This window comes from Abramis brama (genome assembly GCF_963993115.1).
Source record: "Abramis brama genome assembly, chromosome: 22".
Lineage (NCBI taxonomy): Eukaryota > Metazoa > Chordata > Actinopteri > Cypriniformes > Leuciscidae > Abramis > Abramis brama.
Genome location: NC_139984.1, coordinates 16,524,066 through 16,542,815, shown reverse-complemented (window position 1 = coordinate 16,542,815; position 18,750 = coordinate 16,524,066). Strand labels below are relative to the sequence as shown.

At 37.0% G+C, this 18,750-nt stretch overlaps 1 protein-coding gene across 1 annotated transcript in view; it reads left to right on the top strand.

The window, feature by feature from the left end:
- Window positions 1-741: 741 nt before the first annotated feature.
- dnah12 (dynein, axonemal, heavy chain 12) overlaps window positions 742-18,750 on the top strand; it is a 30,262-nt gene continuing 12,253 nt past the window's right edge. The window contains exons 1-44 of the mRNA XM_084099757.1: window positions 742-953; window positions 1,772-1,859; window positions 1,959-1,985; window positions 2,078-2,267; window positions 2,589-2,655; window positions 2,778-2,936; window positions 3,220-3,415; window positions 3,557-3,745; window positions 3,857-4,010; window positions 4,124-4,215; window positions 5,747-5,925; window positions 6,112-6,247; window positions 6,336-6,461; window positions 6,553-6,687; window positions 7,087-7,280; window positions 7,422-7,659; window positions 7,779-7,964; window positions 8,061-8,261; window positions 8,716-8,910; window positions 9,056-9,177; window positions 9,917-10,199; window positions 10,293-10,412; window positions 10,497-10,653; window positions 10,838-11,010; window positions 11,216-11,368; window positions 11,579-11,818; window positions 11,912-12,157; window positions 12,248-12,367; window positions 12,457-12,566; window positions 12,651-12,834; window positions 12,926-13,066; window positions 13,174-13,257; window positions 13,386-13,574; window positions 13,692-13,811; window positions 13,891-14,079; window positions 14,160-14,311; window positions 14,713-14,851; window positions 14,954-15,120; window positions 15,247-15,502; window positions 16,961-17,260; window positions 17,445-17,623; window positions 17,729-17,921; window positions 18,275-18,436; window positions 18,554-18,748. Coding sequence (XP_083955883.1) covers window positions 754-953; window positions 1,772-1,859; window positions 1,959-1,985; window positions 2,078-2,267; window positions 2,589-2,655; window positions 2,778-2,936; window positions 3,220-3,415; window positions 3,557-3,745; window positions 3,857-4,010; window positions 4,124-4,215; window positions 5,747-5,925; window positions 6,112-6,247; window positions 6,336-6,461; window positions 6,553-6,687; window positions 7,087-7,280; window positions 7,422-7,659; window positions 7,779-7,964; window positions 8,061-8,261; window positions 8,716-8,910; window positions 9,056-9,177; window positions 9,917-10,199; window positions 10,293-10,412; window positions 10,497-10,653; window positions 10,838-11,010; window positions 11,216-11,368; window positions 11,579-11,818; window positions 11,912-12,157; window positions 12,248-12,367; window positions 12,457-12,566; window positions 12,651-12,834; window positions 12,926-13,066; window positions 13,174-13,257; window positions 13,386-13,574; window positions 13,692-13,811; window positions 13,891-14,079; window positions 14,160-14,311; window positions 14,713-14,851; window positions 14,954-15,120; window positions 15,247-15,502; window positions 16,961-17,260; window positions 17,445-17,623; window positions 17,729-17,921; window positions 18,275-18,436; window positions 18,554-18,748 — 7,326 coding nt within the window. The 5' untranslated portion in view covers window positions 742-753. The remainder of the gene's footprint in view (window positions 954-1,771; window positions 1,860-1,958; window positions 1,986-2,077; window positions 2,268-2,588; window positions 2,656-2,777; window positions 2,937-3,219; window positions 3,416-3,556; window positions 3,746-3,856; window positions 4,011-4,123; window positions 4,216-5,746; window positions 5,926-6,111; window positions 6,248-6,335; window positions 6,462-6,552; window positions 6,688-7,086; window positions 7,281-7,421; window positions 7,660-7,778; window positions 7,965-8,060; window positions 8,262-8,715; window positions 8,911-9,055; window positions 9,178-9,916; window positions 10,200-10,292; window positions 10,413-10,496; window positions 10,654-10,837; window positions 11,011-11,215; window positions 11,369-11,578; window positions 11,819-11,911; window positions 12,158-12,247; window positions 12,368-12,456; window positions 12,567-12,650; window positions 12,835-12,925; window positions 13,067-13,173; window positions 13,258-13,385; window positions 13,575-13,691; window positions 13,812-13,890; window positions 14,080-14,159; window positions 14,312-14,712; window positions 14,852-14,953; window positions 15,121-15,246; window positions 15,503-16,960; window positions 17,261-17,444; window positions 17,624-17,728; window positions 17,922-18,274; window positions 18,437-18,553; window positions 18,749-18,750) is intronic.

Here is an 18,750-nt window from a genome sequence, read left to right as displayed (position 1 = left end):
ACAGGGTTAATACATATAACTAGGAATGAAAGGCACCAATTATATAAAATATACTATAAAAAAAACATCTCAACATAGAACATTGGATCCTTTAACAAGATAAATTTAGAAGGCAAAACCTAAATTGTCATTGTTTACTCACCCTCATGTTGTCCCAATCCTGTATGACTTATTTCTTCTGTGAAAAACAAAAGAAGTTAGAATGTTTGGGACTAACAGCCTAATTCACCATTTGCAGTAGGCTGCTTTCACTGGATCGTTTATCCATACAATAAAAGTGAATGGCTTATGTGTATCCTAAACTGATATACTTTTGCAGCACACAGAAGAAAGATATAACCATGAGTAAATCAGAATAGTTCATTATCATTATTCATTTATTTATGTTTGGATGAGATCTCTCACTGTCACTGACATTCCTCAAATGCGCTCCTTGTGTTCGCTGATAAAAAAGCACTTCCGATTAGGCATCCATGGTAACCTATATGTTGACGGAAATTCCACAAGTGCAACAAACTTGTATCAGTTTGGAGCAAGGAGCTCAAAAATACCGTTAGAAGTACGAATGACGTGTCAAAACTACGATAAACGGCAAAATGCGCGATCACTTCAAAACTGATTTGTAATTAATTTAGGTATGAACACATAACGTTGGTTTGGTATTTGTTTCCCTCATAGTTCTATCAATACGAACACAATTTTAAACACATTAATATATGTTTAAACGGGACAGACCTTCTTTCAGTCGCTGAAATGCCGACCTCATCAGCGGCATTTAACGCTAGCTCTCGGGCGGAGGATGTTTTGAGGAGGTTCAATGCTCTGCCTCCTATCCCAAAGCCACCGGTTCAGGAGGGAGAGTCAGGCCTTCCAGAGAGCAGGCTGGCTGTGAGGAGGAAACTCCTGCGACACAGGAGGAGCAAGGAACAGCGACAACAGCTCCAAAAAATGATGTAACGTTAAGAGCTTTCTTTGTTGGTGTATTTTATTATTTTATTGTTTTATTCTTTGTTAATAGGTTGTTCACAATTAACCTGTGCGTTTCCATTTAACATAAAAATGTTGGTTGAACTGAACATATGTACACTAACGTTACCGTCTTTTTTTCTTTCTTTTTTTATAAATAAGTAATTTTATTCAGCAAGGATGCATAAGTGACAGTAAAGAGATTTATAACTTTCGAAAAGATTTATGTAATAAAATTATTTCTCTTTCTTTTTTTTTATTCATCAAAGAATCCTGAAGGTAAAAAAAAAAATCAGCATATTAGAATGATTTCTGAAGGATCACGTGACACTGAAGACTGGAGTAACGTTAACGTTAATGATGCTGAAAATTCAGCTTTGCCTTCACAGGAATAAATTACATTAAAATATATTCTTATAAAAAACAGTTATTTTAAATTGTAATAATTTTCACAATAGTGATGTTTCTAAAACATTTAAAAAGTCTTACAGACCCCAAACTTTTGATCACATTTTAGCTTTTTGTTGCAGTTCACTTAAACAAATTTGTAAAGTTTTAATGTTGGCCTATACATTCAAATAAGTGATCACTTAGTTAATGTATAGTCATAATAGCATGTGTAATAATTATTCAAAAATCAGAAAATTTTTACTTTAGCTTTAGATTTAAAAAAAGAAAAAAAGAAATCTGGATATTGCTGTTGTTTATGCTTGAAATGATGTTGTCAACTACCTGAATATTTGTCATTGGGTGTTTTATAGTATAATAGAGTCATATTGTAATGTGATTTCTGTAATTGTGCTAGAGTTGACAGAGCAATGCAAGCTTACATGCAGGCCGAGGAAGCAGGACAGGCATCTCCTTCATCTCCTGAGCCAGAGCTTCCCTCAACAGTATGAACCTTTTACTTGCTTATACATCTCACACACTTTAAGTAGTCTCATATAGATGCATTGTATTTGTTAATAATATAATTAAATTTTGTTTTCTAGATGATCACCGAAAAGAGGAAGCAATATGTATGCTATTATATTTTACCTCATAATTAACCTCTTTTATTACATGGTGGATCTTTTCATTTAATTGTGTCTTATACTTATACTTTTTGTAGATGAACTTCTTGTTCCTGAAAGAGTGTGTTGAGCAAAGTCCTGTCGCGCCATTTCAACAACAGTGGTTGGATGCCATGTTGGCCCGTGTGTCCCATCGGCTCCGTCAGGGGCCCGGAAGAGAAGAGTTGCTTAAAGACATATGCAAGGAGGTCGGTGAGACCTATCTCAGAGTCATGATCAAGTACAGAGGTGAGTCAAATATCTGCTCTGGAATATAATCACATTAAAACATCACATTATCATTGACAGTGTTGTCTTGATAATGTCAAAGTGGTCATTCAAAATCGCATTGGTCCTGCTCCTTTTTCATAAAAATGTTAAATGATTATTCTTCTCTTAGTCTTGTGATTTAACAAGGACGTTTTCCAGAAAACTAACTTCACAAATGACTATAGATTTACAGAAAATAATATAAATTCTAGATCTGTTTTGTGTGTGTTTTAAAGTTTTTATGTAGAAACTGTGTATACTGGGTTTTTATTAGTTTGTTATTAATTATTTTTTTACTAGTAAGCACTATACTGAAAGATCCAGAGTCAACTGACACAATTTCCCAAGAAAGCAACAGATCTGCTGAGTAAGTGTGCACATTTTTACAAAGAAAAATGTACATGTTCCAGCAACATTTAACATAATTATCTTAATATAGCCAGTTTATAAAGTGTCTTATGACTTATGATCTTGGTTTTGCTTCACCAGGATTCTAGATTTCTCCTGTCCATGGCATGACAGCTTTGTGCAGAGTCGAAAAGTGATAAAGAAGAATCTACACATATTGCATCCAGCCATGAAGAATATCCTTGATATTTGCTACAACACATTCTCCCACCTGCTCCTTATTGATCTCTCAGACTGCAGGTACTGCTTGATGATGGTGTTTGGGATCTGGGATCACTCTTTTTCTGATTACATGCTGTGTATTTGTTGCTTGGATCAATGGTAAATAACATTTACAAGATGATGAAAAGGAGAATATTTTGCACATATATGCAATCTTTTATATTCATGTTGGTTTCAAACATTATTAAAAAGCTTTTACGCCATTTTCAAAAATGTGAAGTTGTGCAACCTATATTAAAGTAGTTATCCATATGAATTGAAATTTGACTGAGTAATGTATTTCTTAAAACCTGTTTTAAAGGTCCACAGGGCTTGTAGACTGTGAGAGTCTGAAGAACAAAGTGGCTGTGGAGTGTGAGAGAGTCGAGGACACACTCATGAAAGCCTGGTACCCCAAAGTCATTCACCTGCTCACCAGCAAAGGCACTCTGCAGAAAGTCAAACCCAAAAAGCTTGACTCCTTTTACAACTGTGCCTCAACCCTTATATCCAATCAGGTGAGCTGCTGAGTATTGTTTGTCATGTAGTTTCATATCTGCTAGCAGTATCTATGAGATTTATTTCCCAACTGTTGGTGTTTTTGTGTGCCTAAGGGTAATTGAATAATTTGTTTTGTTTACCCTTTGTTTTTCTTTTAGCTAAAGGCTCTAGTTGAGAGGAGTGTGGTGGCATTTGTCAACTTGTTTGATCCCCTCAACATCAGCAAACTCCCCCTATTCAAGATGGACTTAATATTTGATGACGAGAAGATGGATTTATATCCTAATTTTCATGATCTAGAGCAGGCTGTGCTTGAAATGGCAAACCTGATCAGCAATACTATGCAGGTTGGGAAATATGTTGTTGTGCAGTTGTTTTACACATAATTATTCTGACTATGTAGATAATAAAATCGGATCGATCTATGTGCACATGTTCAATATCAACCTGTCCCACAGAAAGTGCAGACAATCCAGTCTTGGCTAGCAGAGGGTAATGCTTCTGTGGTGGATGCTAAGCTCTCAGATCATGTTCAGATGTGGGCAGAGACCACTCTTAGGAATGCTGTAAGGATAAACTTGGATGGACCTGCCAAACACTTCCAGAGCTATGGTGAGTAACCAAAACCCAAAACAACACCTAACACTAAACCCACTTAGATGTTTTATGACTACTGTTCTGCGGAATTATTATTATTATTTTTTTTATCTTTTATCATCATTTAGTTGACAGCTATGACTGGTTAGTCAATGGGACGGCACAGTCACAAGTGGAAAAATTAATTGAAGAAGAGCATTCTTTCGATGAGTACACTAAGGTCTGCTCAAATTAATTTCAATAAATTGTGCATTATGTACTGTTCAAAAGTTTAGGGTTGGTAAGATTTTGTTAAAAATTTTGATGTTTTTAAAAGAAGTCTCCTATGCTGCATTTATTTGATCATAAATTCAGTAAAAAATAGTAAATATCATATCATTATTAAAATAACTGTTTTCTATTGGTATGTACAGCGGGGGAAATAAGTATTGAACACGTCATCATTTTTCTCAGTAAATATATTTCCAAAGGTGCTATTGACATGAAATTTTCACCAGATGCTGGTAACAACCCAAGTAAGCCATACATACAAAGAAACAAACAAAAGTAAGTTCAGAAATTAAGTTATGTGTAATAATGTGAAATGACACAGGGAAAAAGTATTGAACACATGAAGAAAGGGAGGCGCAAAAAGGCATGGAAAGCCAAGACAACTGCTGACAACTTACAGTAATTAAAAAGCAATCCAGCCCCCTGTCAGTGGAAATTAATAACAGCTGGTTCAGTCCCAAATGATGGCCTACAAAAAGGTCTTATTGCCAACTCTTCTGATTATTCTTTTCACTCCTCTATCAGAAATCTTGCGAGGAGCACTGGTCGAGGCAAATTTATGGTGAAATTATTGTCTTTCCACTTCCGTATTATGGCCCCAAAAGTGCTCACTGGAACATTCAGAAGCTTAGAATGGCGCCTATAACCAAAGCCATCATTATGTTTTGCAACAATTAGGTTGCGAAGGTCTTGAGACAGCTCTTCGCTTTTACCCATCATGAGATGTGTCTTGTGTGACACCTTGGAAATGAGACCTTTTTGTAGGCCATCATTTGGGACTGAACCAGCTGTTATTAATTTCCACTGACAGGGGGCTGGATTGCTTTTTAATTACTGTAAGTTGTCAGCAGTTGTCTTGGCTTTCCATGCCTTTTTGCGCCTCCCTTTCTTCATGTGTTCAATACTTTTTCCCTGTGTCATTTCACATTATTACACATAACTTAATTTCTGAACTTATTTTTGTTTGTTTCTTTGTATGTATGGCTTACTTGGGTTGTTACCAACATCTGGTGAAAATTTCATGTCAATAGCACCTTTGGAAATATATTTACTGAGAAAAATGATGACGTGTTCAATACTTATTTCCCCCGCTGTATATATAAAAAATGTATTCCTGTGATGGAAATGCTGAAGTTTCAGCAGCCATTCCTCCAGTCTACAGTGTCACATGATCCTTCAGAAATCATTCTGATATGCTGATTTGCTGCTCAAGAAACATTTATTATTATTATTATTAATGTTGAAAACAATTTTGCTGCTTATTACTTTTGTGGAAACTGGGATGAATTTATTTGTAATATAATTTTTTTGTAGCAATGTGATATATACTAAGTAGAAGTTAAAATCTTACTGACTACAAACCTTTGAACGGTAATGTTTTTTTAGTTATATACTACGGTGTTTGCTTTTATTGTTTTGTGTTTAATCCTTTTTACACTAAATGTCTGTGTATTCTTAAATCTTAAATGGCTGCATGTCAGCAAGTGGAATGGTTTCGGGCACTGTCGCAAGAGATATCTGGTCTTCCTTCTTTGATCCATTTTGACATGGTGCGACTGGACTGTGAGGAGCTCAAACAAGGTCTTGCAAAGAAAGCGATAACCCTTTCCGAAATCATTGTGGGAAAGCTCGTCAGCTCACACCATCAATGCAGTCTTCAGTAAGATCAGTGTTTTGCCAATGTGTTTGCAATAGTTCACCTCAAAATGAACATGTCATTTATTGAACAAAATGAACATCATTTATTCACCTTTATGTCTTCCAAAACCTGTGAAATTTTTAGGTGAAATATGTGGTATATACTGTATATTTGAAATTTAGTGAAGACTTGTTGGGTTTTTTTCAGGATTTGTAAAGAGTTTGAGGCCATTCAGGACAGGGCTTTGAAAGTCCCTGAAACAACAGAGGACATGATAGAAATGATTACTTACATTAATCAGGTGAAAACCAAGGAAATAGAGGAGCTCAACAATAAGATAATGGTGGGTACCTCAGAACTATTTACTTTGACATGTTATTAGTTTGGATAACAATTAAAATGGTTACTTTTTAAAATACTTCCCCCCCCAGGAAACACAGCACAGGATGGATTATTTGATGAATGTACATATTTTTGAACCAGAGCACCTTGAACTGAATGCCACAGTAGTGCTCTGGCCACAATTCATTTACCCCATCTTTGATCAAAGTGATGAGGTGAATAATTATCCAGGGATGGATTTAAATGGATATTAAATATATAAACTTTAAGTTTTCTGTTAGAAGGACTTACACAATTGTTTTGTAGGTGATTGAAAAAGGCAAGCAAAAGAGTCAGCAGGAACTTATGGGTCGAAGAGAGAAGCTGCTGCTAGAAATAGAGAAAGTAGGCCGCAGGATGGAGGAATTTGCAGAGTGCTCTGAACTCGATATGATTCAACAGGTATATTGCCAACTGAAATGTTCAGTTTATTTGTCCAGTTAAAGAAATAGTTCACCCAAAATTAACATTTTGTCTGTCACATTATTTCGATCCCATATTCCGTGAAACACAAATGGATATCTGTCAGGCAGAACCTCCATGCTTCTGCTTTCCAAACTTTACGATGCTTTGTCGTTTTCTTTTTTGGAGCTTGTCATGGTACATCACCATCAATTTTATTGTATGGAAAACAGAAGCTTGGATATTGTGTTTAAGATCTCTTGTTAAATAAATTAAATACGACATGAAGGTGACAAAATTACTACAAAACTTTTTTGGCTAAACCTTTTCTTTCATTTAATCTGTCATGATTATTGGACTTCTGAAAGATAGTATTGCAATACTTCCTCTCCTTTCCAGTATGCTTCTGATGTGAGAACAGTGGAGAAAAGGATCCAGGACATTGAGGAATCAATTGTCTATATCAACAAAGAAGAAGCCCTTTACAAGTGGGAGCAAACCTTATACCCAGAGGTGGAGGTGATCAAGGAAACTATTGAGCCCTATCAGAAGCTCTTCAACTTGGTTCTGAAATGGCAACGCACAAGAAAGAAGTTTGTGGATTCATGTTCCTCTGATTTATAATTATAAATTGCATCACTTTATTGCCACTATTTTCAGACAGTTTATTTTCCTCTCCAAGAACTTGATTTATGATATAAAGGATGCTATCTTGTCTTGTCATCTGAGTGTAGATGGATGGACGGGTCTTTCTTGGATTTGAATAGTGAGAGTATAGAGCTGGAGGTTGAGGAGTACATCAGAGAAATATACAAGATGCTGAAGTTCTTCCTGCAGAAACAAAAGAAGGCTGAGCAAGAAAAGGAGAAAAAAGCAGGACAAAAGAAGAAGCCCAAAGAGAAAGAAGACAAACAGGAGAGTGCCACTATTGACATCTGCTCAAGTGTTGTAGAGCAAGTCAAAGAGTTCAAGGTAATGTTTCCACCCTACACATTAAAGGATTGGTTCATCCAAAAATGAACAATAATTTACTCATGGAATTGCATGTAGGAAGATAAATTACAGAATTTTTATGTTTTATATATTTTTAGGAGTACATTCCAATGCTGTCCATCCTGTGTAACCCCGGCATCAGACCTCGGCACTGGGAGCAAATGTCAGAAATTGCGGGCCATGACTTGACCCCTGATTCTGGCAGCAGTCTGCGCAAAATCCTCAAACAGAACCTCACCCCGTACCTGGAACTTTTTGAAAGCATCAGTGCAGGAGCCAGCAAAGTAATAACACTGTGAATCCACCCCAGATAATTTGGTGCAGTTATATGCCGTATAGACAAAACACCTCACATATTTTTTGAAACTGTTCACTTTCAGGAATTCGCTCTGGAGAGGGCCATGCATAATATGGTGGAGGTTTGGGAGACGGTGTCATTTCAATATCATCCGTACAGGGACAGTGGTGTGTCCATTCTCTCCTCTGTGGATGAGATTCAAACCATGTTAGATGACCAGATAGTGAAAACCCAAACCATGAGAGGCTCTCCTTTCATCAAGCCTTTCGAGACAGAAATCAAGGTGAGATAGTTGAAGGATGGGTATTTCAAGTAATTTTGTAGTCACAAAAAGTAATTTTGTATTTTGTTTTATTCACAATCACAAATGTGAATACCAATAACAGTTTCTAAACAAGCTTGCTTCAAAAACCTATGTATTTCTTTTAGAAATAAATATGTATTAATAAAAAAAGAAATAAAAAAAAAAGGAATTCATCTGATAAAAACTTTTCCACTCACCTGGAGCTTAATGCACAGATAAAAACTTTTGTGTCTATATAAAGACTACTGGATTTTTATTGATTCACATGTTCTTAGCAATTGGTTTAGTTTGTGCATAAGAAATATTCAGACAGATATTCAAGTAAAGAACATATTATGAGCTCATTTCTGGTCTGTTAGTTTTCTTTATCGTGGTTAAGGGATACTGAGTTAATTTAGAAAGACTAATTTAGATTTTTGCTGATTCAAACCAGGTCTGGGAGGAGCGTTTGATCCGTATCCAAGACACTATAGATGAGTGGCTGAAGGTACAACATCAGTGGTTATACCTGGAGCCCATCTTCAGCTCAGAGGATATAATGAAGCAGATGCCTGAGGAGGGCCGTCTCTTCCAGATTGTAAACAAACACTGGAAGGAGGTCATGACACACTGTGTGAAGGAACCAAAGGTGATGAAACAGACATAATATAAATAATAAAAACATTTGAGGTTTGGAAATCATTTTGCTCACATGCTAGCAGTATAAAACTCATTCATCGATTAGATTTTATGTTTGAAAGAAACTAATACCAATAATCCCCCCATGTGCACAGATTTTACCTGCAACCTCTCTTCCTGGCTTGTTTGAAAATCTGCAAGAGTCCTACAACCTCCTTGAGAACATTATGAAGGGCCTGAATGCATACCTTGAAAAGAAAAGATTGTTTTTTCCACGGTAATATATATATTTAAAAAAAAAATCAGGTTTCATGCTCACCACTCAGGTAAAGTATGTATGTTTTTTAAATGTCAAAATAAGCCATTCATAAAAAAGATTTTGTAGAAAAAAGTAAGTGCTATTTGTTTGATCGTTCTGACAAGTCGCGGAACAGCAACAACCAATTGTGTGAGTTTGGGGTGGGGCTATTGATTTTTGGACCAATGGTAGACAGTAGTTTCGTTCGGGAAACATGTTTGGAAATAGTTATTATATTTGCAGTTCCATTTAGTGATACTACACAATTGCAGTGTTTTTAGCATTTCTTAATATTTACAATTAGCTTTCATTTTTATAATTTCAATTTTAGTTTGTTTTATTGCTTTTAGCATTTTTATTAGTTTTGTAAATATTTGTATTTAGCTTTCATTTATTTTATTTCTAATTTATTTTTCTATTTAATTTATTTTGGATTTGTTTTCAATATTATTTTAGTTTTAGTAATTTCAGTATTGAACTTTCTCTTATTTATAAAGGCAACATTTCTAATTTTCAGTTATGTTTTTCAGCTAATATTTATATTTTATTTATTTGAGCTTTATTTTAGTTAAGGAAAACAATTTAAATACTTTTAGTTTTAGGTAACAATATCAAAACTGCACACTTCACCTTTAAGTTAGTGCACCTCATCATACTATCTGCCACGGCATATAACCTTCGTACGTACAGTATTAATAATCCTTTTCACACTCTGTAGATTCTTTTTCCTGTCAAATGATGAGATGCTGGAGATTCTCTCAGAAACCAAAGATCCCATGCGAGTGCAGCCTCATTTAAAGAAATGCTTTGAGGGCATTGCCAAACTGGACTTCCTGCCCAACCTGGACATCCAGGCCATGTACAGCAGTGAGGGGGAGCGTGTGGAGCTCATCGAGAGGATCTCTACCTCTGAAGCACGAGGAGCTGTGGAAAAGTGGCTGCTGCAGGTGGAAGACATCATGCTGAGAAGCGTCAGGGATGTGATCAATCACTCCAGGCTGGTAAAAACTCATGTTCCTATTTGCACTTTTCGTTTAAAATTCTTTAATCTTATTACATTTTATGCACCATGTTACTGTGATGAATGTGTTCAGGCTTATCCAGACACTAAAAGGAGTCAGTGGGTACGTGAGTGGCCTGGACAGGTGGTCCTCTGTACTTCTCAGATGTATTGGACACTGGAAGTACATGAGGCCATCAGGAGTGGAGCTAATGTAAGGAAACCACTCTGAATATCAGTGGACCATTGAATTCTCTGTTTATTTTGCTATTTGTCTAAGATGTTGATGATTTCATAGGGTCTGAAGAACTACTATGAGCAGCTGCAGAATCAGCTGAATGATATTGTGGAGCTGGTGAGGGGGAAGCTGCCCAAGCAGACACGCACCACTCTTGGAGCACTAGTGACCATAGATGTGCACGCAAGGGATGTTGTCATGGAGATGATAGAGAAAGGTTATCTTGCTTAGATGTATCTACATGGTAGCTAATATTATGCAGTTTATAAATCAATAAGTCTGTAATCTTGTAAGAAAAAAGAAAAAAAAAACATTTTAAAGTTATCTTTAATATATGACAAAAATATTTGAATTTGTGGTTAATATATTGTACTGTGGGTTTCTTTCAATATCCATTTCAGGAGTTTCAAGTGAGACAGATTTTCAGTGGCTGGCCCAGCTACGTTACTATTGGGCTAACGAGAATGTTCGTGTTCGCATTATAAACTGTGATGTCAAGTATGCTTATGAATACCTTGGAAACTCTCCTCGCCTGGTCATCACACCATTAACAGACAGATGCTACCGAACTTTGGTATATTTAATGGCTAATTTATTTTATGCTATTCATTATGCTATGAGAATACAGAAAATACTCAGCTATGACAATGTATTAACTCCTAAACAATATTAACAAATTAACACTAATCATGCTAGCTACATTTTTTTTTTTTTTTGTGATTATTTTGAGGCATAATTATTTTATTTTCTGATATCTGGCTTATTGTTCTCTTTCAAAGATTGGAGCATTTTTCTTGAATTTGGGTGGAGCTCCTGAGGGACCTGCAGGCACAGGCAAAACTGAAACCACCAAAGATCTGGCCAAAGCCCTTGCTGTTCAATGTGTGGTGTTTAACTGCTCAGATGGCCTTGACTACCTAGCCATGGGGAAGGTGACAGTTTTTACATTTCAAACATAAAGCTGGTGTCCTGTAATACATCAAAGACTCGTCCATGACCAACTTATCTGGTTATTCCTCAGAAACCTACACTCAGAAATCTCTTACACTCTAATTTTATTAGGCTATGTTCACCAGTTTATCTATAATTTACTCAATGGGCTCCGTGAATAACATGAAAACTTACTGACTATTCTTTCCTAGTTCTTCAAGGGATTGGCGTCTACTGGTGCCTGGGCTTGCTTTGACGAATTTAACCGGATTGAGTTGGAGGTGCTGTCGGTGGTGGCTCAGCAGATCCTGTGTATTCAGAGGGCCATCGAAATGAAACTTGAACATTTTGACTTCGAGGGCACAGTGTTACGCCTCAACCCCAACTGTTTTGTCGCCATCACTATGAACCCTGGATACGCTGGCCGATCTGAACTTCCTGATAATCTCAAGGTGTTTTTTTTTTTATTATGTGTAACTTGTTTCATTATCATCAGGCAGTGCAATGTGGCTTTAACTATACTATTCTGTTTTCATGTTGCTCAGGTCTTGTTTAGAACAGTGGCAATGATGGTGCCCAACTATGCACTGATCGCTGAGATCTCCTTATACTCGTATGGCTTCCTCAATGCTAAGCCTCTCTCAGTGAAAATTGTGATGACCTACAGGCTGTGCTCTGAGCAGCTATCTTCTCAGTTTCACTATGACTATGGCATGAGAGCTGTTAAAGCAGTGCTGGTGGCTGCTGGCAACCTCAAACTCAAATTTCCAGATGAAAACGAGGATATGCTTGTAAGTAAATTAAATGGAAGAATAGTTAGCATAGTATCTTATACCCTAAGTTGGCTGAAATCTGATATGTTATCCTCATTCTGTTGATAGCTTCTCCGGTCCATCAAGGATGTCAATGAGCCTAAGTTTCTTTCCCATGATATCCCTCTTTTCAATGGAATCACCAGTGACCTGTTCCCAGGAATTTCTCTGCCTGTGGCAGATTATAAGGTATGTTTTTGCTTGTTTGTTTAGTTTCTCAATTAGATTGCTTGTGAGAAATAAGAGATTTCAATTACATCTTTGTTCATGTACACTAGTTGTTCCTGGAATGTGCTCAAAAGTGTTGCAAAAAGCACAATGTGCAACCTGTCAAGGCTTTCCTGGACAAAATGATTCAAACGTATGAGATGATGATAGTTCGTCATGGGTAAGTGGGTAAGTGGATTTTTATCCGATGTTGTAAGGTTGGACCAAAGAATAAAATATTCTCTTGACTTAAAATATTCCATAGGTTCATGCTTGTCGGAGAACCATTTGCTGGAAAAACCAAAGTACTTCATGTTCTTGCTGATACTTTGACGCTGATGAATGAGTGTGGCTATAATGATGAAGAAAAAGTATTGTACCAAACTGTCAATCCTAAATCTATTACGATGGGTCAACTGTTTGGTCAGTTTGATCCTGTGTCCCATGAGGTGAGAGTTTGAATTCTACATCAGACAGATTAAAAAAATAACAGTTTGTTTATTTGTGCATTTTTTCACCTGTTCGTTTCGGTTTTATCAGTGGACTGATGGGATTGTGGCAAACACCTTTCGAGAATTTGCCTCCAGTGAGACCCCAGACAGGAAATGGGTGGTGTTTGATGGCCCCATAGACACGCTGTGGATTGAAAGCATGAACACTGTGCTAGATGACAACAAAAAGGCAATTATATTATATCTATACAGAAAAAATATATCAATGTTGTTGGAGCATTTGCTATTAGACAGGAGGCTGGTGGCTGTTGTCATTGAAATTTTGTTTCGTTTTAGCTATGCCTCATGAGTGGGGAGATTATTCAGATGTCCAATCAAATGAGTCTGATATTTGAGGCCATGGATTTGTCGCAAGCTTCTGTAAGTCAGCCTGTCTCAAAATTCACTATGAATTCCAGCACTGTCCAGATATACAGGATATTCAAAGCCACTTTAGCATCATGATCCATTATCTATAGCATGCTAACAAATTCTGATTTCTGAAATAGCCAGCCACAGTGAGTCGCTGTGGAATGATCTACATGGAGCCGTCTCAGCTAGGATGGTCTCCTCTGGTGCTATCATGGATGAGAAAACTTCCTGAACCACTTCAGACACAAGACAATTCCACACTACTGCAGCAGCTCTTTGAGTGGTTACTTCCTCCTGCACTTGTTTTGTTACGCAAACAATGCCGGGTAATTGCGTAACGTTATGAATTGCGTATAGCATAACCATGTTATATTATTTTGATCTTAGATGTTGTCAACAAATCAGTTGGAGCTCATTGAGTTACATTAAGTTTCATATTCCAGGAGGTCATTCCCACTAGCAACAGTAATACTGTTGTGTCTCTCACACGACTCTTTGAGATGTTGCTGACTGGACCTTTAAAGGAAGATCCAGGGAACAAAAACATACACACATGGATCATGGTAATTATTCATTTAAAAGGCATAATACACAACCTTTCAGAACACAGTTGAATGTAAACATGAATTTTGGCCTATGCAGGCTGCTTTTGCCTTTGCCCTGGTGTGGTCTGTCGGTGGTTGCTGTGATACAGACAGTCGCAGTCGATTTGATCAGTTTCTGAGGGAAATTATCTCAGGAAATGCAGAAGACTACCCCATACCTGCTACTGTGTCAAGATGGGAATGTCCCTTTGACGAGAAAGGTCTTGTCTATGACTACAGTTATGAGGTTGGTAAATAAGAGTTTAGTAGTATGAGAATTTGAGACATATTACTCCAGATAATGACTCTTTTTCCCTGCAAATTTAGTTCAAAGGAAAAGGACGTTGGGTACACTGGAATGAGTCGATCAAAAATGTACCATTAGGGGACAAGAATACCAAAGTACAGGATATCATTGTCCCCACAATTGACACTGTACGATACACTTATCTGATGGATCTCTGCATTCAATTTGGGATGTAAGTATTCTTTTTTATTGTCTTGACAAACATTAGACCAGTGCTCCTCAACCACTTTGACCTTTAAAGACCACCCTTGTACAACACAATAGGCTAAGATATTTCTGCTATAATTATAACAAAGCTGCTTGTTTATGGTTTCTGCTTGTATTAACAGAAACATTTTAATTTAGATTAGAGTTACACTATTTTAATATATTACTTATAATTTATTCATTTTAAGTATTTAAAGTCGTCCTGTGGCTCCCTTGGAAGTTTGCAGAGGCCCCTAGTGGGCCCTCGCCTCCTGTTTTAGAACCTCTGCATTAGACCAAATATTTTTTTTTAGCTTTGATAGTTAAGCTATAGATTTTGTTTTATTCCCTTTATCCAAACTCATCTTATTTTTCCATTGAACTTAGGCCTCTTTTGCTCGTCGGCCCCACTGGCACTGGAAAATCTGTTTATGTGAAAGAAAAATTAATGAACAATCTCGACAAAGACCTTTTCCTTCCCTTCTTCATCAACTTCTCAGCTCGCACCAGTGCCAGTCAGACCCAGGTAACCACTTTACAATTACCATGATGTCAATATATTAGAATGAACCCACTGAATCTATCAGTGGTATTTTTCCATGACACAAACTTTCTTTCTATCCTCTAGAACATTATTATGTCCAGACTAGACAAAAGGCGAAAGGGAGTGTATGGACCTCCCATGGGAAAGAAATGCATAATTTTTGTGGATGACATGAATATGCCAGCAAAAGAAGTGTTTGGTGCACAACCTCCAATTGAGCTGCTTCGTCAATATTTTGACCATGGGAACTGGTAAACTAAACTACACTATACACTACTGCACTATAAATATACAGTACACTATAAATCAGTATTGTCTGTCCTAGACTTTTGATTCTTTGATTTTCTTGCTGTTATAATCAAGTCCTTATGCTGTAGGTATGATCTCAAGGACACCACAAAAATCACACTTATGGACGTACAACTGATCTCTGCGATGGGCCCTCCTGGTGGTGGGAGGAATGCAGTGACTCCTCGTTTCCTTCGCCATTTTAACATCTGCAGCATCAATTCATTCAGCGATGAGACCATGGTGCGCATTTTCTCTAATGTTGTGACCTTTTACCTCCGGACCAATGATTTCCCACCTGACTGCTTCACGATTGGCAATCAGATAGTCACTGCAACACTTGAGGTGAGTCATGGGGTAAAAAGGCAATTAAAGGGTTAGTTCACCCAAATGTTAAAATTCTGTCATTAAGTACTCACCCTCATGTTGTTCCAAACCCGTAAGACCTTTGTTCATCTTCGGAACACAATTTAAGATATTTTTGATTTAGCTCTCTGACTCCTCCATAGACAGCAATTTAATTACCACTTTACCACTACCAGTTCTACGTCAGAACGGCTCACCATTCTGACGTAGAACTCGGTAGCGCTGCACTGTATTTACAACATAAACTGCGCAGGAGACTGACACAGACAGTGCTTTTTTCGTGCAAAAAGCATTCTTGTCATTTCATAAAATTAAAGTTGAACCACTGTAGTCACATGGACTATTTTAACAATGTCTTTACTACCTTTCTAGGCCTTGAAGGTGTAATTAAATTGCTATCTATGGAAGGGTCAGAGAGCTCTCTGATTTCATCAAAAATATCTTAATTTGTGGTCCCAAAAAAAGTTTTTAAAATATTAAAAAAGGTCTCACGGATTTGTATGTGTATACTGTATGTATATACTACTGTTCAAAAGATTGGGGTTGGTAAGATATTTTAATGTTTTTAGTCTCTTATGCTGACCAAGGCGGCATTTATTTAATCAAATATTTAGTAAAACACTAATATTGTGAAATATTTTTATTTTTCTATTTTAATATTGTCACGTTCTGTTCGGTTTAGTTTCAGTTTTCATGGACCTTCTGTTTGTATTCGTTAGTGACATGTTTCTTTATTCAGATTCCCGCCACTAATCTGTCTCCTTGGTTACCGTCATTATAAGTTCATGTATATCAGCTGTGTATTGTCATTACCTCGTTTGCATTCAGTACTTAATTTTCCCCTTCACCATCATTCAGGGTCCGGTCACCGTTACGTTTAGTTGTGTTGTGGTATGCCTGTCTGCCTACCTACCAACTCTTGGATTAGCCTACTTGTTATTAAACTACGTTTGGAACTATATTTATCTGTCTTCGTCTTCCTGCCTACACGCGCCTGTGACAAATATGTTTTAAAATGTCATTTATTCCAAATGGCAAAGCTGAATTTTCAACAGCCTTTACTTCAGTCTTCAGTGTCACATAATCTTTCAGAAATCCTTTTAAATGCTGATTTGGTGTTCAAGAAACATTCCTTATTATTATCAATGTTGAAAACAGCTCTGCTGCTTAATATTTTTGTGGAAACCATGATGCATTTTTTTCTGGATTTTTTTATGAATAGAAAGTTCAACATTTCTTTGAGATATAAATGTTTTGTAACAATGTAAACATCTTAACTGTCAATTGTGATCAATTAAATGCATCCTTGCTTAATAAAATAATTAATTTCTTAAAAAAGTAAAAGCTTACTGATCCTAAACTTTTGAACGGTATATATTTCCATTATTTGTTTATTTTAATTCTACATTGTCTAATTCTGTGTTCTGTGTGAAATAGGTTTATAAAAAGGCCATAGAAAATCTCCTTCCCACTCCAGCTAAGTCTCATTACACTTTCAACCTGAGAGATTTCTCAAGAGTGGTGCAGGGCTGCCTGCTACTGAAGAAGGATTCACTTGCGGACAAGCGAACAATGATCCGGCTTTTTGTACACGAAGTGTACCGCGTCTTCTATGACCGCCTTGTGGACGACCAGGACCGAGCTTGGCTCTTCACACTCATAAGCAATATTGTGAAGCAGCATTTCAAGGAGAACTTTGAAACAGTCTTTGAACATCTTAAGGATGGTAACAAACTTGTACGTAAAAAAAACAAAACATCCAAGGCTTCCTCCATTTAGTAAATTATTCAGTTGAATATTACGTAACCATGATTTGTATTATCTTAATATCTTATGTAATTGATGTATGTGATGAATATGAAGGAACTTCTGACCCTGTGAAACCAAAGATGATTAGTTTTTTGTATATTTTTTCCCTCAGCTTTGTGATGAGAATATGCGGAACATGCTATTTGGCGATTATATGACCCCTGACGTGGATGAAAGTGAGAGGCTGTATGCAGAGGTTCCCTCCATTGAGCGTTTTGGTGAGGTGGTAGAAGCCTGTCTGGAGGAGTACAACCAAACCCACAAGAACCGCATGAACTTGGTCATATTCCGGTAACTATTCAAAAGCGCATGATGTAACGTACTGTAATTCTCCAATAAGAGGAATCGATCAAAAGTCTGACAGTGTTGATTGATTGTCTCCCTTGTTCTGTGTAGTTACGTTCTAGAGCACCTGTCCAGGATCAGCCGTGTGTTAAAACAGCCTGGTGGAAATGCCCTGTTGGTTGGAGTTGGAGGCAGCGGCCGTCAGTCCATCACCAGGCTTGCCACTTTTATGGCTAATATGACTTTGTTCCAGCCTGAGATCTCCAAAAGCTATGGCATGAATGAATGGAGAGATGATCTGAAGGTATTTTCTTTTCATTATTTACTCACCATCATGCCATTCCAAAACTCTATGCTGTTATTGTTTCCATGGAACACAAATGTTTTTTAATGAATCTTAATGCAGCTATTTCCATACCACAACAATTTGTTGTGACCAGGGGATGTCAAGCTACAAACAAAAAAAGGACAAAAAATACTATTTAAGCACCATAAAAGTAATAAATACTACTTATTGTAATATACACTTGGATATTGCACACATTTCTGTAGCTTGACAGCACTCTGTCACTTTGAACTGTTGTTGAATGGAAAAGAGCTATGTGAAGATTATATTAGAAGGCAAATGTGCCCCCTAATGGATTTTGTATTGTCTAGCGCCTGATGAAGAATGCTGGAGTAAAGGGCCAGAAAATGGTGTTCCTGCTCACTGACGCTCAGATAAAGGACGAAGCCTTTTTAGAAGATGTGGACAGCATTTTAAACACAGGAGAGGTACCAAATATTTTTGCTGTGGATGAGAAGCAAGAAATCATGGAGGTAAGATACCGACGACAAAATAAATGCAAGAACTATAAAACTTTTTATTCATGTGTGTGTTGTATTGTATTGTATTGTAAGAAAATTATATTATTTTCTTTTCTGTGTCCCCTACAGGGTGTACGTCCCATTGCTCAGGCTGGGAATAAAAATGTTGATTTCAGCCCTCTGGCTCTATTTGCTTATTTTGTGACTCGCTGCAGAGAGAACCTACATATAGTAGTGGCCTTCAGCCCAATAGGAGATGCCTTCCGAAACCGCCTCAGACAGTTCCCTTCCCTCATTAACTGCTGCACCATAGATTGGTTTCAGGT